The sequence below is a fragment of the Prunus mume genome, linkage group LG2 (assembly GCF_029339155.1).
Source record: "Prunus mume cultivar Tortuosa linkage group LG2, ASM2933915v1, whole genome shotgun sequence".
Taxonomy (NCBI): domain Eukaryota; kingdom Viridiplantae; phylum Streptophyta; class Magnoliopsida; order Rosales; family Rosaceae; genus Prunus; species Prunus mume.
Window position 1 is genome coordinate 2,907,959 of NC_142699.1, and position 18,325 is coordinate 2,926,283.

General features: G+C 36.7%; 1 protein-coding gene across 1 annotated transcript; it reads right to left on the reverse strand.

Annotated features, from left to right (window-relative positions):
- Positions 1 to 361: 361 nt before the first annotated feature.
- Positions 362 to 9,489, reverse strand: LOC103319276 (26S proteasome non-ATPase regulatory subunit 1 homolog A-like). The gene is made up of 13 exons (XM_008220787.3): positions 9,234 to 9,489; positions 6,858 to 6,927; positions 6,426 to 6,531; positions 5,933 to 6,134; positions 5,690 to 5,858; positions 3,807 to 4,270; positions 3,552 to 3,687; positions 3,210 to 3,458; positions 2,904 to 3,124; positions 2,509 to 2,767; positions 2,126 to 2,358; positions 1,277 to 1,799; positions 362 to 1,040 (listed from the first exon to the last, which is right to left on the reverse strand). The coding sequence occupies exons 1-13, from the start codon at positions 9,374 to 9,376 to the stop codon at positions 711 to 713; spliced, it is 3,105 nt and encodes a 1,034-aa protein (XP_008219009.2). The 5' UTR covers positions 9,377 to 9,489; the 3' UTR covers positions 362 to 710.
- Positions 9,490 to 18,325: the final 8,836 nt, after the last annotated feature.

Consider the following 18,325-nt stretch of genomic DNA (forward strand, 5'->3'; position numbering starts at 1 on the left):
AGTTACTGGATAAAGAATTACACAGCCAATTACTCTGACAAAATGAACATGTTTTAAAGAAGTATTTAAGTTTTCGTTCACACCTACCAGTTACAATACGAAAATTTATTAGGTGTATCTGTACGGTATTCAGAGTATTTAACGTCGAGTTTGTAGTTAAATTAATTATTACAACATTTTATAATTTAGATGAATTTCATACACAACACAATATGAGCAATTGTGAAGTGGTGTTCAGATACATACCTAAAGAACGGGTGAGTCGGCTTACGGTGCCCAACCATTTGCATGAAACATTCAGCACAATTAGGACTTTAACGCGACCAAGAAAAAGGGAAATGCTCTCAAATAGCACTATTGCTGTAACAAAAAGTCTCATCTCATTATATCGATGTGGTAATATGCAACTACCACATGCAAGGACATGTTATCTCTATTTGTAATCAACCCAAAATGTAATAGATCCATCCATTTTTACACCATACATGATAGTTACTAATAATCATGACTACATTGTAGACGGGAAAATTTAACATTTTAACTAGTAAAGGAAGCAAGCCAACAAATCAACGGCATATTTATAGCGTCATTCTGACTAGCAAGAAAAAGAAATAAGATTAGGAAAGGGAAAGTGCCAAATCTAATGTTTCCTCACTGTACAGAAAGGGAAAAATCTTACTGAACACTGTAGAATACATCTTCTGCCTCGTTCATTGATTAGGAGTGTATTCAAAGGGCTGAGGAGGCTGAGGTTCCTCATCAACTGCCATGGTTGATGCAGAACCCTGCTGTCCTGTTACTGATCCACCAGCTGGTGACACTGTAGAAGAGGGAGTGTCCGTAAGTGAAAGCACCTCGGGTTCAGTTGGCCGCAGGTCTCTCAAGAGCACAAAGCCTGAAGGTGCCAACTTAATGGGCACATATCTACTTTCTTCCAGAAATTTGATAAATTTCTCCTGAGAAGGAACCACCCTAGCTGGGTTGGTCAAAATCTCAAAAGAGGGCTCAGGCTCTGATTTCTTTTCAGTTGGGCCATCAACCTGAAAAAAGGAAGGGGGGATTTGAATTAAGACCGCTTATGATGTCCTAAACTAAAGATTATAAAAGTACATGGAATCAGAGAACCTGATAATAATTAGGGAACAGTTTAAACCAGTAGTATGTCATAAAACTAAAAGAAACTATTTTTAAGAATAAAAAAAACATAAACATTGAGCTTAAATTTTTTTTGGGCAAATGCAAAAGTGAAGGGGGGAAGGGGTGGGACAGGACTTACCTGCATTGAATCCCCATCCTTCTCACTTGATGGTTTTCCTTTCCCAGTATTTGCACTAGCAGATGAAGCCTCTGCCCCAGTTAACTTTTCAGCATTTGCCTTCTGATCTGCTTCTTTCTTGGCCCTGGCTTTCGTGGCCTTAGCTGATGTTGACAAGACAGCCGTGGGGAGTTTAACAGCTGATGCAGCAGTTGGCACAGTGGTTGGTTTCGGATATTCAAACAGTGAAGGTTTTGCATGTGACAGGAACTCAAACTTTGGAACTTTCAGGTCAGAGTTTAGTCCTATCAAAGCTGTTGGTGAGAATGCCAAGCTTATGAAATAAATAAGGGGATACCAATACCAAAACTGGCTGAAAACAGCAAGGCCGACAACTGCAGTGACCTTATCATGTTTTGTTTTAGAAAGCAATCTTATGGTCACATTCCTTCCACCAGCGTCAAGAATTCCAGAGGCCAAGATTGCTCCCATTTTGCTGATGGTGTCTTCATGCTTATCAAGGATAATTTTCTCCAATTGCCGCCTATATTCGAAAAAGAAGAGATCCAAGTAATAAAATAAGTTGACAAGTTTTTGTAAATTCCAAACATTATTGAAGAAAAAGGATAATTTTCTCCAACTTCCGACTATGCTTGTCTTGTTATTGGTCTCCTTGAATAGGAACCTAACATATAGACGGTTAAGATCATTGGATTAAATTGAGGGGTTTGTCTCGCATGCAATCCTTTTCGACTCATGAAAATGGATTAATAAGGGATCTATTTGTGTGTTTATACAGAGGTAGACACACAGAGACAGAGAGAGAGAAAGAGAGAGAGATGGTAAATTTTGCAAATACGATGACGATACCTGAAAGCTCCTACACGAGAATCACTGGCTTCACTAATCTGGACCATGACCATAGCCATAGCGATGAGAGCACCTTGGCGCACAAAATCAACAACATCTAAAGTCAGAGGCTCTAGCAAAGATATGGCCTCACTCAAGCCAGTACCAGCACAGGAAATGCCTACTGCAAGAGCAGCACCATATCGAACATGCGGGTTGTAAGACTCAGACAGCAGGGAGACAATTCTTGGTGTCTGCAGTTTTCCAGTTCAATTTTGGAGATTTAAAGGCATTATAAGAGAACAGGAAAAAAAGAAGCAGCAAGCAACATCAAGTAGGAAGAAACAACAGCAAATGGAGTACTGAGACTGAGAGCATAGCAATGAACAAAAGAAAGTACCAACCTGCTCTGGCTCGGAGTACAAGACAAACCCAAGTGCTAGAACAGCAGTTCTCCTGACATCATCACTCACATCAGACACAGCAAAATGCAGCAGCTGTCGAATGGCCTTGTTGTTTGCTGTCCCACTGTAGGCCAGTGCCAATGCATACATACCACCATAACGTAGTATGGGATCTTGATCCCTTGTCATCTGCTCAATTAAAGTGTCTGCTTCTTCTTCTCTTCCGTATACCGTCAGGGCAATTCCCAAAGCTAACCCCCTGTAACATTCTACACCATTAGCAAAAACCCTAGGAAAAGAGTATCATTCCCACCACAGATGACAAGAAAATCTTGCTTTTCTCCGACAAATACTATCTTTAATCCAAATATAAAAATATATAATGAAGTCTATACCTGATGATCTTTTCATGTTGTGTCTCATGTGCATAAACAAGCATCTCACTAGCCTTCTCGCTTGCAGTTCCAACCATAAGCAAACCCACACTGATCCCAGCAGCTTCGCCCGCTACAGCACTGTCAGTATAGAGCACACCTTTAAAGTCATCATAGATCTCTTCATCAGCAGTTCCTAAGGCTGCTAAGCCAAGACCTAAGCATGCACCATGTTGAATAACCTGTATCAAAAGATCCCATTAGAAAAATTTGGCAATAAACTTGTATGCCCAAAAAAATGTGATAGCAGGTTTACAAAGTACACGCCTCAACATTAGTACTGCGTAGGCTATCACGAAGAAATTGTTTGATGCCTTCGCCATGGTTGGCATGAATGAGACCCAAAGCATACAAAGCACCACCTTCTGAGTACGGACTGCCACCACCACCAGCCCCACCTTGAGGCAAGTAAGGTGCCATCAGTGATCTTCCCTGCTGCAAGTGGCCTCTGTGAATAACACCTAACCCTGCTGTTGCACTGAATTTTGCCCAATTTGTGGCTCTGCTTAACCAGTCCTGACAATGTAAACCTAAGTTGTCAATATTCATAACAAAGAAATATGCCAATGCAAAAGGTGGTCAAACAACAAATTAAGTTATCTGCTTTACCAGATTCTCCCTAAGAAACGTGTCCACAGTTGTTCCAGCATGCATAATTGCATTAGCGTAAATGGTTGCACTATGGCATACACTATTTCTTATCTCAACAGACTGCTTTATTGTCTTTAGAATAAGAAGATCGGACCTATATGCAAATGACAGAAAACAGTTAAAGCACTTTCTAAATGACTTATTTCCAGCAGAAACGAAAAGTTACTTATGAATTAATGAAACAACAATATGGGAAGAAAATAGCAGCCTCACTTGTTATGACTGTACAAAAATTGTAGAGTCAACTGTATTGATGTCTCTCCAGACAAAATTCCTTTAATTTTTGTCAGCCTCTCAGAATACATCACTTCGTTCGGATCTTCGAGCACATTCACATTAGAAGCAGGACCTCCATCTGTCATTTGAACATCCTCTTGAGCAGAATTTTCATTTGGAGCAGCTTCACTGGATTCTGGCTGCGGAGATTCTGAAGGCTGAGGCTTGGGAGGGGAAAGGCGTTTTCTCACACTTAAGAGAAAAGCTTGATGTTCATTCTCTATGAGATCAAAGGCTATTTGAAATGCCAAGAGTGCATCATCCTTGTTTTCAGAGCGCAAAAGCTTTTCCAATATGCTTGCAACACCTTCAGGTTCATCTAAGAACATGAGACACTGACAAATGCTCAAGTAATCTGGGGAGGGCAGCTTTTGATACACATTGACTAGAAGGCGAAGTACCTATACAATGAAACAAAGAGGGATAAATAGCTCACTCTCTTCAATAAAGATATTTGCACAATGCATGGCTTGATTCAATCAACCAACATGGCACAGAGCATTAAATAAAATGTGAAAAATCATTAATGATGATATTTATGGACGCATAACATAGAAAATGAGACACAAAAGGGTCACAACAGACAAAATTTTCCAATCAAATCATCTTAAAGCCTTTGATTTTGGTTCCAAACCAACTATGTCCCCTTCTTGCTATATCATCAAGATTTAACCTTTTTTTGTTTTGGTCAATTAACTTTACCTTATAAACCTGGAATACAGATAAAGAAGAAATAAGAAGAGAACACCTCTAAGATCTATAACCTAGCCTTTCAATATAAGAGCCATGTAATTTATCCAATCCGGCATATATGCGTGCCCTTAATAAAAACATCTCCAAATTAGTGCTGGAACAAATTAAAATCCTTGCAAATTTTAAACCTAACATTAATATTCCAACAAAGAATGGAAAAATTGGTAAAATTGTTCATAATCCTGTGTTGCATATGCCTCCATGTATAGCAATTATAATTTAACCCTTCCAAATAAGTCTTTTCTTTCACTCAAAAATCCTCAACGTCCATTCGAACACCCAGAACACCATCACAATAACCGCTAGCACTCTAAATGATTTTCTCCTATTTTAATTAACTCCACATTCATAAGAGGGTTAGCAAAGGCATATGAACAACATAAGGAAGCACAAGGGAATCCAGGTCAATCCGCGATACTCGAACGACTAGAAAATACAGAAGATTGGTCTTTAAGCATAACATGCTATCAAATATGAAATTAATATGAAACAGAAATCTAACGTACATCATGAAAATAAAAGAATACGTTGGAGCCACGCAATGTATTGTACCATCCACTGTGCCTACCTTTGCTATATGCATATCATATGTTCTTTTTTTTACTAAAACTTATTAGCTTTCAACCTTCACGTCCTCTCAGTCGTACCACGATTATTGCTTTTATTAGTTATTTTATACGAAGTACATGTTTAAAATAAAATGTAATTAAAATCAGATATATATATATATATATATATTTAAAACTAAGTATGTCTTTACATACCAAATTTTCCAGGCTTTTCATATCTGTATTTTTGGCCTATTTTCACCGTACTTATAGATAAATCTACCATGTTATACAATATAGCCTCAAGAACCAACAAAAGGAAAAGGCTTCTATATCATTGTTTGTTGGCCATAGACCATGCAGGAGCAGAAATACCATATCTTACCCCAAAAAAAAAAAAAGGTTAAAGGAGAAAAAGAGATACAAAGTCACATGTATTCATCTTATCAGAAAAAAAATCACATATATCTGAAACACAAAAGCCAATAATATATCATCTATGAATGAGTAAAGCCTTACCTCACGCCTATATTCTCTAAGATTAACAAAGGAATGCGAAACATTTATGCAATATGACAGAGTTCCTTGAACATTATCACTTTTTATGATTGCTTCCTCAAGTATATCCAATCTTCGGCATTCAATTGCAATCCCCATAGCTTGGTGATATTTTCCATCCATGATACACCTAAAAGGGAAAAAGTGGTCAGAAAACCAAAGGTACAGAAGTATTGCATTTAAAAACATTAGAAGCCTGCATACTTATTCAGCATTCTCTCTACAATTGCCACCAATCTAGGATCCACATTTGCTGCTTCAGTACTTGATTCTGCTGCCTTAGACTTAAGACGGGGATACTCAATTATACCTTTAGCTGCCTCCAATCTAGGATCCACATTTGCTGCTTCAGTACATGATTCTGCTGCCTTAGACTTAAGACTGGCATACTCATCTATAGCTTTAGCTGAAGAGAGGAGCAAACAACAAATATGTCATGTAAATAAAGTGTTGTAATACATCCTCAAAGTTCAATGCATCTAATCCACTTCTAACAGTACTAAATCAGAGATGACTCGGCCATGAAGGAAAGTTGATTATCCATATTGAGATATCTTAAACCTACTAGCATTGTCCTTTCATAGTTTTCTACCCCTCAAAGTACATCCAAGATCCCACTAATCACAGTCATCATTTACAAAGTGAAGTTGTAAGTTTTAGCACCTAAGAGTAATCATGCTAACAAAAATATCCTTACCTAGAAGAGTATGGACATAATCAGAATCCTCTGACACATCAAATAAGGAACCAGCTCCAAGGGCATAGGAAAGTGAGTCATTAAGTTCACCCAAATAATAGAAAACCTGGGGTAAGGAAAAAGAACATGTAAACAAAAAGAACAAAGTAGTTAAATTAACATATTCCAGAAGAAGATAGGGAACTGAAACCCACAAATGACAGAGACACACATGCAAAGACTTTGTATTATGAGGACATTAATATTTTCCAGTAATTTCTGGGCTATTAGAAGGCAAAAGTGCAGGCATAGAAAGTTCAGCCAACAGGGTCCATGGTGGTCAATAGATTTTCCCCAACCTTATTTGTTTGCAACCAAATTGATTGATAAAAAAACCTCTTGGGAACTAACACACTACTTCAAAAGGGAGGCAGCAGCGCAGTCGATTTTTACCTTCGACACAAGCAATGCAGCCAGTTGTCTTTGATGCTGATCAAACCCTTCATCTTCATACAAACTTTCTCTGAGAAACAATATGACATCGTTATAAATATTCAGAAAAACATCGATAAATACAGAAGTTCAACAACAAAAGTTTTTATTTTCACTATCTATCCAAAATATCATAGTTTGGAGGTATGCACAACAAAGGTATTAAAAGCACACTAGCCTAATCAGTAACAAATTTGTGATGAAAACTAGCCCTGTGAATGGATTGGATTTTGATCCAAATAAAATTTAATTAATCAGTAACAACCGCAGTAACTGTCAGAGGCCCTTATTTGTTGCAAAAGAAATGTTAGGTGTATTTCCGTAAATTAGGCCTTTACTAGTAAAGAAACTTTTTTAAAAACATTAAAAGAACACTTAAACTATTCACTTATTTATACATAAGCTAAAACTTGATAACAAACAATAAATCAATATAAATTATGAGAATAGTTACAAAATGGACAATTTTACTCGTCTAATAAGTTTATTTATGCATCGTTTGTTATTTATTTATCAATTATCCGAGGTCAAAAAATATAGTAGTCAAGAAACTAAGCCATATAAGAAACCATGTATAGCTCCTTATTGGATAGTTATAACATAAATCGTGTAACTCTCTAGAAGAGATATTTTGCTGTGCAAACAGGTGAACTTTTTAAATTTTATTTTGTAATGGAGAAGATTTTTTTAATCAGAAAGAAGAAGAAAATGTTAAGCTCCTTAATAACCAAATAAAAATTTGTCCGATTGGATATCGCATAAAATAAGATATCTGAAGGTCTTCACTGATCATGAATCTGGATGTAGGTCAAAACATATACATATCAGATTTCTTATTTTAAGCTCAGGTTATCATATCAAAATGTGTGATCAGGATGTAGGTCAACCTGGTCCAAATCGAATCCTTGGAAAGGCATAATCGCAACACACAAAATACAAAGTAGTTGATTCATCTATTAGGTGTATTTCAGCATGATTAAACAATAACAGAACAGTGAAGTCTGCTTGAATCACGCTACGCCACTCCCACCATAAAATACAAAAATAAAAAACCATCAGCTTTTATCCGAATTTGAAAGAGCCACTTTCCCTCTTTCTTTCAACAGTCTAAAGCACAAAAATCAACATCTAATAATCTCATTCAAATAAAACATATCTTACATCCAAAACAAACATGACCTGAACTATAGTTACCAGGATAGAAAAACAATCTGATCTTTCCTATCACTGACATCAAAACAAAAAATCAACAGTCTTTAAAGTCCATGGACTTCACTAATCTTAATAGATCTCCTTAAAACCACCTGCACAACCAAAAACCAGAAAATCACATCTTCAAACTCCATTAAATTAGAGATCAGATACCAGATGAACAACCTAAGTCATACAGAATGCAAGTAGCACTGTAGAGAATCATTTTTGTTATATAGCCCTTGTCGTAAATTCATAAGGAGATCACACACGGTTTCAAAAAAAAAAATAACTCGAGTAAAATTCACTGAATTATTAGTAGGCTCTTATACTACTATTAATGGATCTTGTGAACCTAGTCTGATTATTCCAAGCATATATACCAATAGCTCAAAACATTTTTAAGGAGGTCTTCACTGATCAAGAATCCAGAGGGGGAAAGCATACGAGGAAGACACTGCCAGGTGCACTGGACATTGGCACCTAGAACCAAGTAGCATCGTCAATCCTAAAGTAGCTTCCCATGCAAAGCTTCGAGAACTTATATCCCAGTTAATACCATCCCAAGTAACCTTCTTCCTCTAAAGTAAAGGTCAATATTAGGAAATAAAGCAGAAAAACTTAAAAGGAAAACTCAGTTGCATTTCTCCTGTATGTTGTATTATGAATCCATATTCTTATTTCTCAACACTGTCTACAAAATACAATTTAACTGCCCACTGAAGAATTGAAGATATGTATAAATCCCATCATCCGCTTTCTTATATAGCTTCATATAACATCATCAACTTAGCCACCACATGATCAATTATTACAACCTACACACCCCTCACTTCCACCAACACAGAAAACGATTGCAAATATCAAACACATAAATCCAATCTCGTTGGTATTTAAAAAAATCCTAATCTTCTTACCTGGAACTAAGAATTGAAACCTTGTTTTCATTCCAACAAAATTAAATAATTATAAATAATAAATAATAAAAAAAATCCCAGCTCACACATTCTTTAACTACTAAATACTCCAAAATACACACGAAAAATCAAAAGAATTCTTCTAAGATCAACAAAAACATGAACCCTATACACAAGCATTCAGCCAAAAAAAAAAAAAAAAAAAGAGTGGGTGGGAGATAATGTGTACATGACGGGTACGCTGGCGGAGATCTCGGGCCAAAAGTTGTCGACCAAGTTGTTGAGGTTGGATAAAGCGTGGAGCTTGAGCAAGGGATGGGCCTCGTTCAGCATGGCTAGGAGCCCACAGGCCGAGCTCACCATAGTCGCCATAGCTGCACCAGCGAAGACTGCTTGAACAAGCTTCTACGCTTCGAATGGAGTTCCCTAGGATTTGGATTTGCCGTTTGCGAGACAACCAAAGAGTAGAATAATAAAGACTGTGCAGGTTGAGAGTTCTTTTTAGGCCTAATTGAATCGATCGTCTCTGTAAATTTTCACTTTCGTGCTTGTAGATTTTTACTTTCACTTTCGCCCTTGTAGATTAAAATCTGGGCTTTTTATCACAGATGGTAGTTGTGGTTTGGAAAATTATCTGTGACACTACTGATCCTTAATGTTGTTTCACACATCAAAATGGTCTCTCTCGTGACATATATATGGAGCCAACACATTCAATAAAGTCACGTGATTTTAAATAAATATATAATATATTTAAAGTTATGTGGATTCCATATATGTGTCACGTCATTAATTTAACAAAAAATTTGACTGAAGCTAACATGAGACACTTGTTAAAAACATGACCGCCCCAAATTCTCTCTTGGAATCCATGATGAACCATGTGCCTGATCGACACTTGTTAAATGTCACGCCTGCAATTTCACCCTCATTTTAAAACAACCAAAGGGTTGGCCTCTTGCCGAAAATTTGGCATAGTCTTCCTTGTAATTGCAGTAATTCCCAATTTTAATACTTGTAGAAAAACAATCCAGAGCATTCCTAAATTTTTAGTATGCACATAATAAGTCAGACACAATCTAACAACATTACTAATGGCATCAAGCCCCATTTTTCACTATTATAACCAATTTATTTGCAAGCTTCATAACTTAACACGCAATAAACAATCCCGAAGTAAGTCTAGACTAAATAAAAGCATATTAACCGTTTATGATAAAATAAACCATAATGTAAAGTATTTTAACCTTGCGGTTGTACTTAGATTGCCTACGTACTATTCTCACGGGATCAACCCACACGTAGTTCTTGATATAATAAATTGAAACATCTTAAATCCTATAAGTGATGAAAATTCAAGTTATACTTGTAAGAATTGAAAATTCCTACACATTTTTCTAAAACTAAATTGTATAAAATCAGCTGAAACTTAAACAACGACATTGATTACAAAACAATCATCAAACCATTACATATGTATAAAGAAATTAAATCATTACCTGGAAATCTAGAAAATTAGTATAAAAAAACATTGGCCACGAGAAAACCCTTATATCGATATAAATGGGTTAAATCCAACCTGCTTCAATACTCCACAAGTAAGAACATACTCATGTCTTAAGACAACAATTGTGATTCGTATAAAATCCTTAAAACTTAGAAAATTCAAATCCATTGTCTCACAAATATGAAAATGCGTAAAAAACCCTCACCAATAAGTACTCAAGAAAATTGGTCAACCTTGGCAAACAAAATGAACTGGGTGGCGGAAACTATCCTAGCACCACCCGTGAAGAACAAATCAGCACGTGCAAGCAAATACTAGCTACCGCACAAGAAGAACCCCCAGATGTTTGTGTGGGTGGGCACATCCTGGCAACCGGACTTGTACATAATACGTGCAGGAAACCACACGAGTCAAGCGTCCTCGAAACACGTGTGAGCATGTCATACGCTCGTAGACTAAATTAAAGGCAACCAAGTAATATAACTATATCTGTAAGCAACTCAATATCCGAAGCCAATTAGTCATACACCTATGTAGACAAAATGAATAGGCATGCAATATCCTGGCACTACACATTCTAGACATATCAGCATGTGAGACAAATCCTAGTACTACACATGCAAAACATATAATCATGTGAAGCAAATCCTCACAACCACACATAAAGAACGCTGTGATATCGACGCAGACATATCCTGTCAACCACACATGTCGAGCATCCCCGAAGCATGTGAAGGCATGTCATATGTGCTTAGATTAATCCGAAGATAACTGAGCAAGATAACCCTATCTGAATACCACTAGCGAAAAAGTACTTATGATGGGTTTGAAAACTATTACCCAAAATTTTAACACCAATCCAATCTTATATAAAACCAGTCTACTCAAGCCATTCCCATATCTATAAACTTAACTTTTCAAAATCTTACCATAAAACCATTTCCTCAAATCTCATCCAACTGTACTCATGTAAATCCAGGCTACTTAAACCATTCACAAACTCAAATTCAAACTCAAATACCCACAATATGGAACCAAACTACACCTCGAGCCAGAAAACCAAGTAAAGATTCAATAACTTGAAACCCCAAGCGTTTCGCAATAAAGATAACTAATACAAGTCCGATAATCATAAAAATAAGCAAACATGCCTCGAAACCTCAGTTAAAAACATATAAATCGAATAACAATCATAAATAAACCTTATAAAACATTCCAAAAACATTTCTACGAGATTCAAATCAAAATCCAGTTTAATCATGAATAAAATAATCAAATCCATGCCCTTGATATAAACCCATGCATCTGAATAACATCACAAGTGATAAGCTCAAAAGCATTTCAATTGTTAAAAACCTTTAGAAAACAAAGGTCTACTTACAAACACACTCTAACCATTTAGTCTCAACCAAGTCAGTAGGACCTACCATCTAGTTCAAATGGGCTCAAGGGGCATATGACCTTTGATTTCCAATTCGGAAGTTCCTAAAGGTCAACCATAGTCTACAAACTATGTCCAACAAGTTTGGTCACGATCCAACGGTCAAATAATCGTCGATCGCACGATTGGACCATGATTGACAAACTTAACCCAATAATCGTCAATATGAAATATCCAAAACTTTGATCCTAGATCCGGAAGTTCATACATGCTCCTGGCGATACGAGTAATGACATACCCAAAAATAGAATCCATCCAATGGTCGAATCATATCAAACCTTACAAACACCTAATAGGCGAAACTCCGTTCGTCGATCAAACAATGTAATCTCGCCAATTTGAGCATATCGTTGTGCTTGGAACAACTAGGGGATAATTATAGGTCAAAGTGGGTCGTCGCAAACAATGGTGGTTCAGGGGCATTTACTAACAATTGGAAAAAAAAAAATTCAACCTCATCGAGATAGGCCTATACCAAAAGATTAAGCTCACTAAGAATAATTTTCTTACAAATTTTGATGGCAAAACCCACAATCGACACTAGCCACCCATATCATCAGTTAGAGCATGAGAAGTGGATGAAGAAGCATACATGAATCGACTAAAATTGCAGCCAAACTACCGTAATCATTGTCGAAAAGCTCGAAATTATACAATACTAACATATTACCAAGCGAAAATGTTAGGTGGTTGTACAAACTAATCACAGAACACCAAATGTCCTAAGTGTAATAACTCAAACCTTAATTAATATTTAACTATTAAACTATTAAGAAGAAAGGACAATTTTGCCCTTGGACTAAGTTATTAAAGAAAAGTTGACTTTTTGAACGGAGAATAATTTGGCAATTTCACTTTCACCGTTGCGTAGAGCGCGACGAAACGAGTCCGTAGACACGTAGTGGGCTCGAAACGGAGTTTTAACGAAGAAAATACGGTCAAAATACTTCAAGGAGCAAAATGGTAATTTTGGAAAGTCAGAATTTTTAAACCACAATTCTCTCTCCCTTCTCCCCCAGTCTCTCTTCTCTCTCCCCGCAGCTCCCTTCCGTGCGTCCTCCCCCAGCCAAACCTCCATAGCCACCCAGTCGCCGTCACAACCCGCGGGACCGGACCCGATTGCGCCGGCCAGCTTCCGCCGTCAACCTCAGCCCACCCCGACTCCTGGTGCCGTCCTGATTCCTCCGGAAAACCACGAAAACTGTCAGTTTTCGTTCGAAATTTCACGGCCGTTGATCTCCGTCATCCGGCCACCAAATCGGACGAGTGAGGTATGGTTTTCTAGCTATTTCCCATGCTTTAGCTGCTGGTTGGGTAGGATTCCAGAAATTTCAAGCGTAGATCGTTCGATTTTCGATTTAGGGTTCAGCCGGTTTTGAGAGTGCAATTCCGGCCACTTCCGACCAGTTTTTGGGGTAGGTCCAAGAACAAAAGTGGTCCCAAGTTGGGTGTTTTACCTAAGTTAGGAGTTTGGGCCGGCGGTTTGGAGTTTTTCCGGCCGCCAGGAATTTATCAACCCACCCACGCGCTGCCGGCGCGTGTGCGGAGCGTGGGCAGTTTGGTGGGGACCACATTCAGTCCTAGAATGATCCTTGTGTTGTCACAAACGCGTAGGAATTCGCGGATCTCAATTTGGATAACGTTTGAACCCCGAACGGATCTCGCATCTTGTGTGATTTCGGGTTCAATAGTTTCCAACCGTTGGATCGTAATCATTTTCAGATATGTTAATCTAGACATTGTCAGGATCGTTTAGGGTTCGACGGATTGTGAATTGGAGTCCTGGATACTCTGAAATCGCGAACCCTAGGGTTAAGGCTTTAGGAACCGTTGATCGTGCGATTGTGACCAATCCAACCGTCCGATCGAGACCAGACTCATGGGACATGTGTCCTAGGTTCAAAGAGACGTTAATGTGGGCATAAGAATAACCTTAATGTGATGCACGCACTTCTAGGAGCCGGGGGTCAGGGTTTTTAATTTATTATTATACCGAGCAGATTTATTAATATAATATTATGGTATTTGAATCAGGCACCCGAGCACCAGTTGACCCGCAGGAGGGACCTTCAAAAGGCCCAGCAAGCTCGGACCAGCAGTGAGTGGACTCTTTGTTTTCATAAATGATTTTAAGCAATTCAGTTACAGTATTTGATCTTAAATAAGTTTTATTCAAAGATTAGTGTTTTATAAGTTGATATGTGCTTTTAAATATTTTGGTTTATATGCTGTTGAGTGACATATCCTTTATGGATATAGGAAAAGGAGATTTTAGCTAAATATCAGATAAATGGCAGCAGAGTTCTAGATTTAACAGAAATTCAGTTATGTATCAGATATTTTAGGAATTTTATATTTTCTTACGCCACCTTAGGTACCCAGAGATTAATATGTTGCTTTCGGATATGACGATGTCCATGGACATCCAGGTTGCCTTCGGCAAATATGTCACCTTCAGATTTTATTGGTTGCCTTCGGTTTAGTCAGCATGCTTGACAGTTGCCCCACGAGTTCTATGGTGTGTGGAGCGAGGATGTGGATCAGGCTGACCAAGGCCCCCTGAATCCTGCAAGATTGCGGCTCGGATTGACTTTGTGTCATCGAGACCTGCGAGAACGTGTCACCAATGGTGATAACGCGGAATTGACATATCGAGGAATTGACGGAAATAAAGGGGTACACCTAGGTGGTAGTTTTAAACTGATTTCAGTGCTTTTAAGAGTTTAAAAGATGACCATGAGTATGATTGGTATATATTTATAAATATATGTGAGTGCTTTGATTTCAGTACGAATATAATGAAAAGAATGATTTAGTTTTGCAAAACTGTTTTTTTACAGCGGCGTTCGTATGTTCCTATGTATTTTCTGAACTTTGTTTTTGGGTTCCCTCACCTTTTTAATGTTTTGCGCCCAGCAGTAGACGTGCATTTGAGAGCCACCACAGGGTAGTTTTCGCTTCCCGCTCTTCTTCAGTTTGTTGTAGGGTTCTTGATTCACAAGTTGTTCCTCTCTTTGTAAATTATTCGGTATAGTTGCTCTGATGTTGCCCTAGGACGTAATTAACTATTGGAACGTACTTATTTATGTATACTGGTAGTTGGTGTATATATTTAAGTGCTTGTTGATAGGTGTAAATTTTGGGAATGTTCGATTTATAAGGGAAACTCTGCCGAATTTTCGGTAGAAGTCAAGGCTAAATTGAAGTTAGTTTTTAACCAGAAGGGCAACCAGGTCAATTGTGCTCGGCACCCATTAGGTGTCGATCATGAACAGGGTTCGGCTCGGATTCGAAGTGGAATTTGGGTCGGGTCCTGTCACTAAGAGCTATTAAAGAGAGAAGGTTTTGGTACATGCAACGTTAGTGTTGTTAACTCCAAATTTTTTCCCTATACTTTTTTTTTTCTTTCATGGGATCACAAACAAACCCTAATACATAGGCTCATGTGCAACTTTATTGGAGTATGCAATATTATGAGAAAATGAGACTTCTTCATGTCAAAAGCTATGGATATTGGTAAATAACTATTTCTTATGGACAATGATTTTCTCATTCCTATTTTATCCACTTACACTCCTTTTTTAGTTATAAAAAAGGAGTGTAAGTGGATAAAATATGAGAAAAAGGAGTGAGGAAATCACAACTCTTTCTTATTTCATTTGTGTTATGTGTTTTTTTTTTTTGCATGCCCTTTTTGTTGGTCGATTTCTGCAAGTTTTTTTTTTAATATACATATATTGGAATTTAAAAAAAAAAAAATTGGGCAAAAAAGTGGGTTAAATCACAAATACAAAAGACTACACAAGATCAACCTGGGTATGGTCGCACTTCTAGCATCAACATCAAGAACATCATAATGGTGAATCAAAAATATGAAAACCAAGGGCAAGTTTGTAACTCTTGTTAGCCAAAGCATTTGCATCACAATTTTGTTCACGATACACGTGTAATCGAGAAACCCCATACTTCTTGAAACTTTAATTTGCAACGATTTATAAGGCTAAAGAGAGAGGGTGAGTATGAACAGTAGGACTGGTTAAAAGATCAACAACGGAACTGGCATCACAATTAACCCCACAACTATCTAATCAACATCCCAAGTCAAGTTGAGGCCCCAAAAAATGCCTCATCATTCAGTGTTATGGATGGAACCAACACCTAGGTTCATAGAGAACCCCTTGAGCCAATGCAAAATTTCTTAATAAACCACCATCTCCAATATAATTAGTATCAGTTTTTCTACAACCATCAGTGTTTAGTTTACAGATACCAGACGTGGGAGCGCAATGTAGATGCACCAACCACTGGTTGGTTTGAATGGAAATAGGCTTACAAGATGCAAAGTGCAATGCATAATCAACTGCTGAGGCACAAAAAACATAAACAAACCATGATCAAGGGCTACCTTACATATTCATTTGCAAATAAACAGAGGTAAACAACAGACATCAAATACGACGACAACTCATGGAACATATAACTATTGGATTTTAACAAATTTTAACATACCTATATAGGTAACTTGGAGCATCTACAATGGGCTCTGTGAACCACCTCTTTAGACAAATTTTAGGTGTGAACTGAAAAAATACAATTCCAACCATGCTCACTATACACCTCCTAAAATAGGGAAACCTCTAGGAGCTCCTAAATATGATGAGAGAGAAAGGACTCATACTGGCTCCGTATAATTTAATACTTCTTTGTTTTATGTATATATTAATCATTTAATCAATGCTAACTATTTTTATATTAATTTTTATAGAGATTGACCATTTATATAGAATAGAAAAATAAAAATAAAAATTATAGCATTTATGGCTCTCTAAATTAGAGAGTATGATTGAAGTTGAAATTTTATGGAGAGCTCCTAAAATAGCTTTTGTGTGTTTTTAGCTAAATTTGAACTAAAGAATAGAGAGCATGATTGTAGATGTTCTTAGGGTAATGTTGTCTATGTCGGAACTTCTTTCCCACATATTTGCTTGATGCATAAAATATGCATGCTACATTATTGTGTTAAGAAAATAAATACACTTTTGTATACTCTAATGTGAGAATAACATCTAAGTTGAGAAAAGAAAGTTAGTGGAAAACGTTAGGTTATTAGCATTGTTCTAATTCAACATATAAATTAAGACCTATAATTTGAGATGCTTTTATTTAAATTAGTTACTAGATTTGACTAGACCAAGTAAGCATGTATTTTATGTGAACCTCAGTTCAATAGAGGATTAGCTTGTATTGAATATTTGACTATTTATAAATTGCATTGACATAACCTTCCGTTTAGATGGAGGAAAATAACTCGAGATTTAGTTAAAAGTATGGAATTGAAGTGAAGAAATTGATATTTTCATTGTTTGGCAACTTAAATATGGAACTTATAAAATGACGCGAGGGAAAAATCGTGGAAATTTGGGATCGAGATTCATGAGTTTAATTTCCACCAAAATAGTTGTCATTTCACAATTTCTATTGAGTAGGAATTCATTTTCACTTTAATTTTTGTCATTTAAAAAATTCGACAGACATAAATCCAAACACTAAAAATATTTATTGCCATAAATTTAAACCCCGAATATCTAAAATTCCTTTATTTAAAAATTCTGTGCTATTTTCAATTACTTCGTCCAAATGGAGGGTAAAAGAACTACCGAAGATGGTTTGATTTGATGGCTACATACGCCATGTGCATGAAGAAGGGGAAGACTCTTTACAGTTTGGGCCTTTAATTTTTGGTAAGATTCTTCATTTATTACACCTTAAAAAATATTTGATATTAAAGACGCAGTTGGGATTATGTTCCCATGACAAAAAGGAAGGATAGATAATTTTATTTATTTTTTACTTTTATGGGAAAGAAAATAAAATTAATGATTATTTATTAAAAAAATTAAAACTACTTGTCATGTCAGACTTAATCTCATCCATTAATAATGGGCTAATCCAAAGGTGTCAAAACTGTGTAAAAAACTTAGTGTTGCGAGCCCCCTAAAAATACTTATGTATGCTTATGAAATGCAATACTTAGCAACGTGTTGTAAGATATCGAATGGGAATACAATTTGAATTAATTAAAGAAATAGCAAGCACCTTATAGTATCCCTATATTGTAACTTGGAATGTGGAAAAGCACAAGAACTTCAACTGGTTAAAAATTCGTGTCTATAATGTGCTATAAAACTAAAGGGGAAAATTGTCGAGAGAAGTGGCTTGCTAAAGAAAAAGCTTCATAATGAAACTTATTCATTTCATCTTTAGTAGAGCTACCTATTTATAAGCTTACATAATGAGAGATTGAATAAGATTTACAGCATACATATAAATTAGAAGTACTATTTACAAATACTTTGTGCATATTTTACACAAC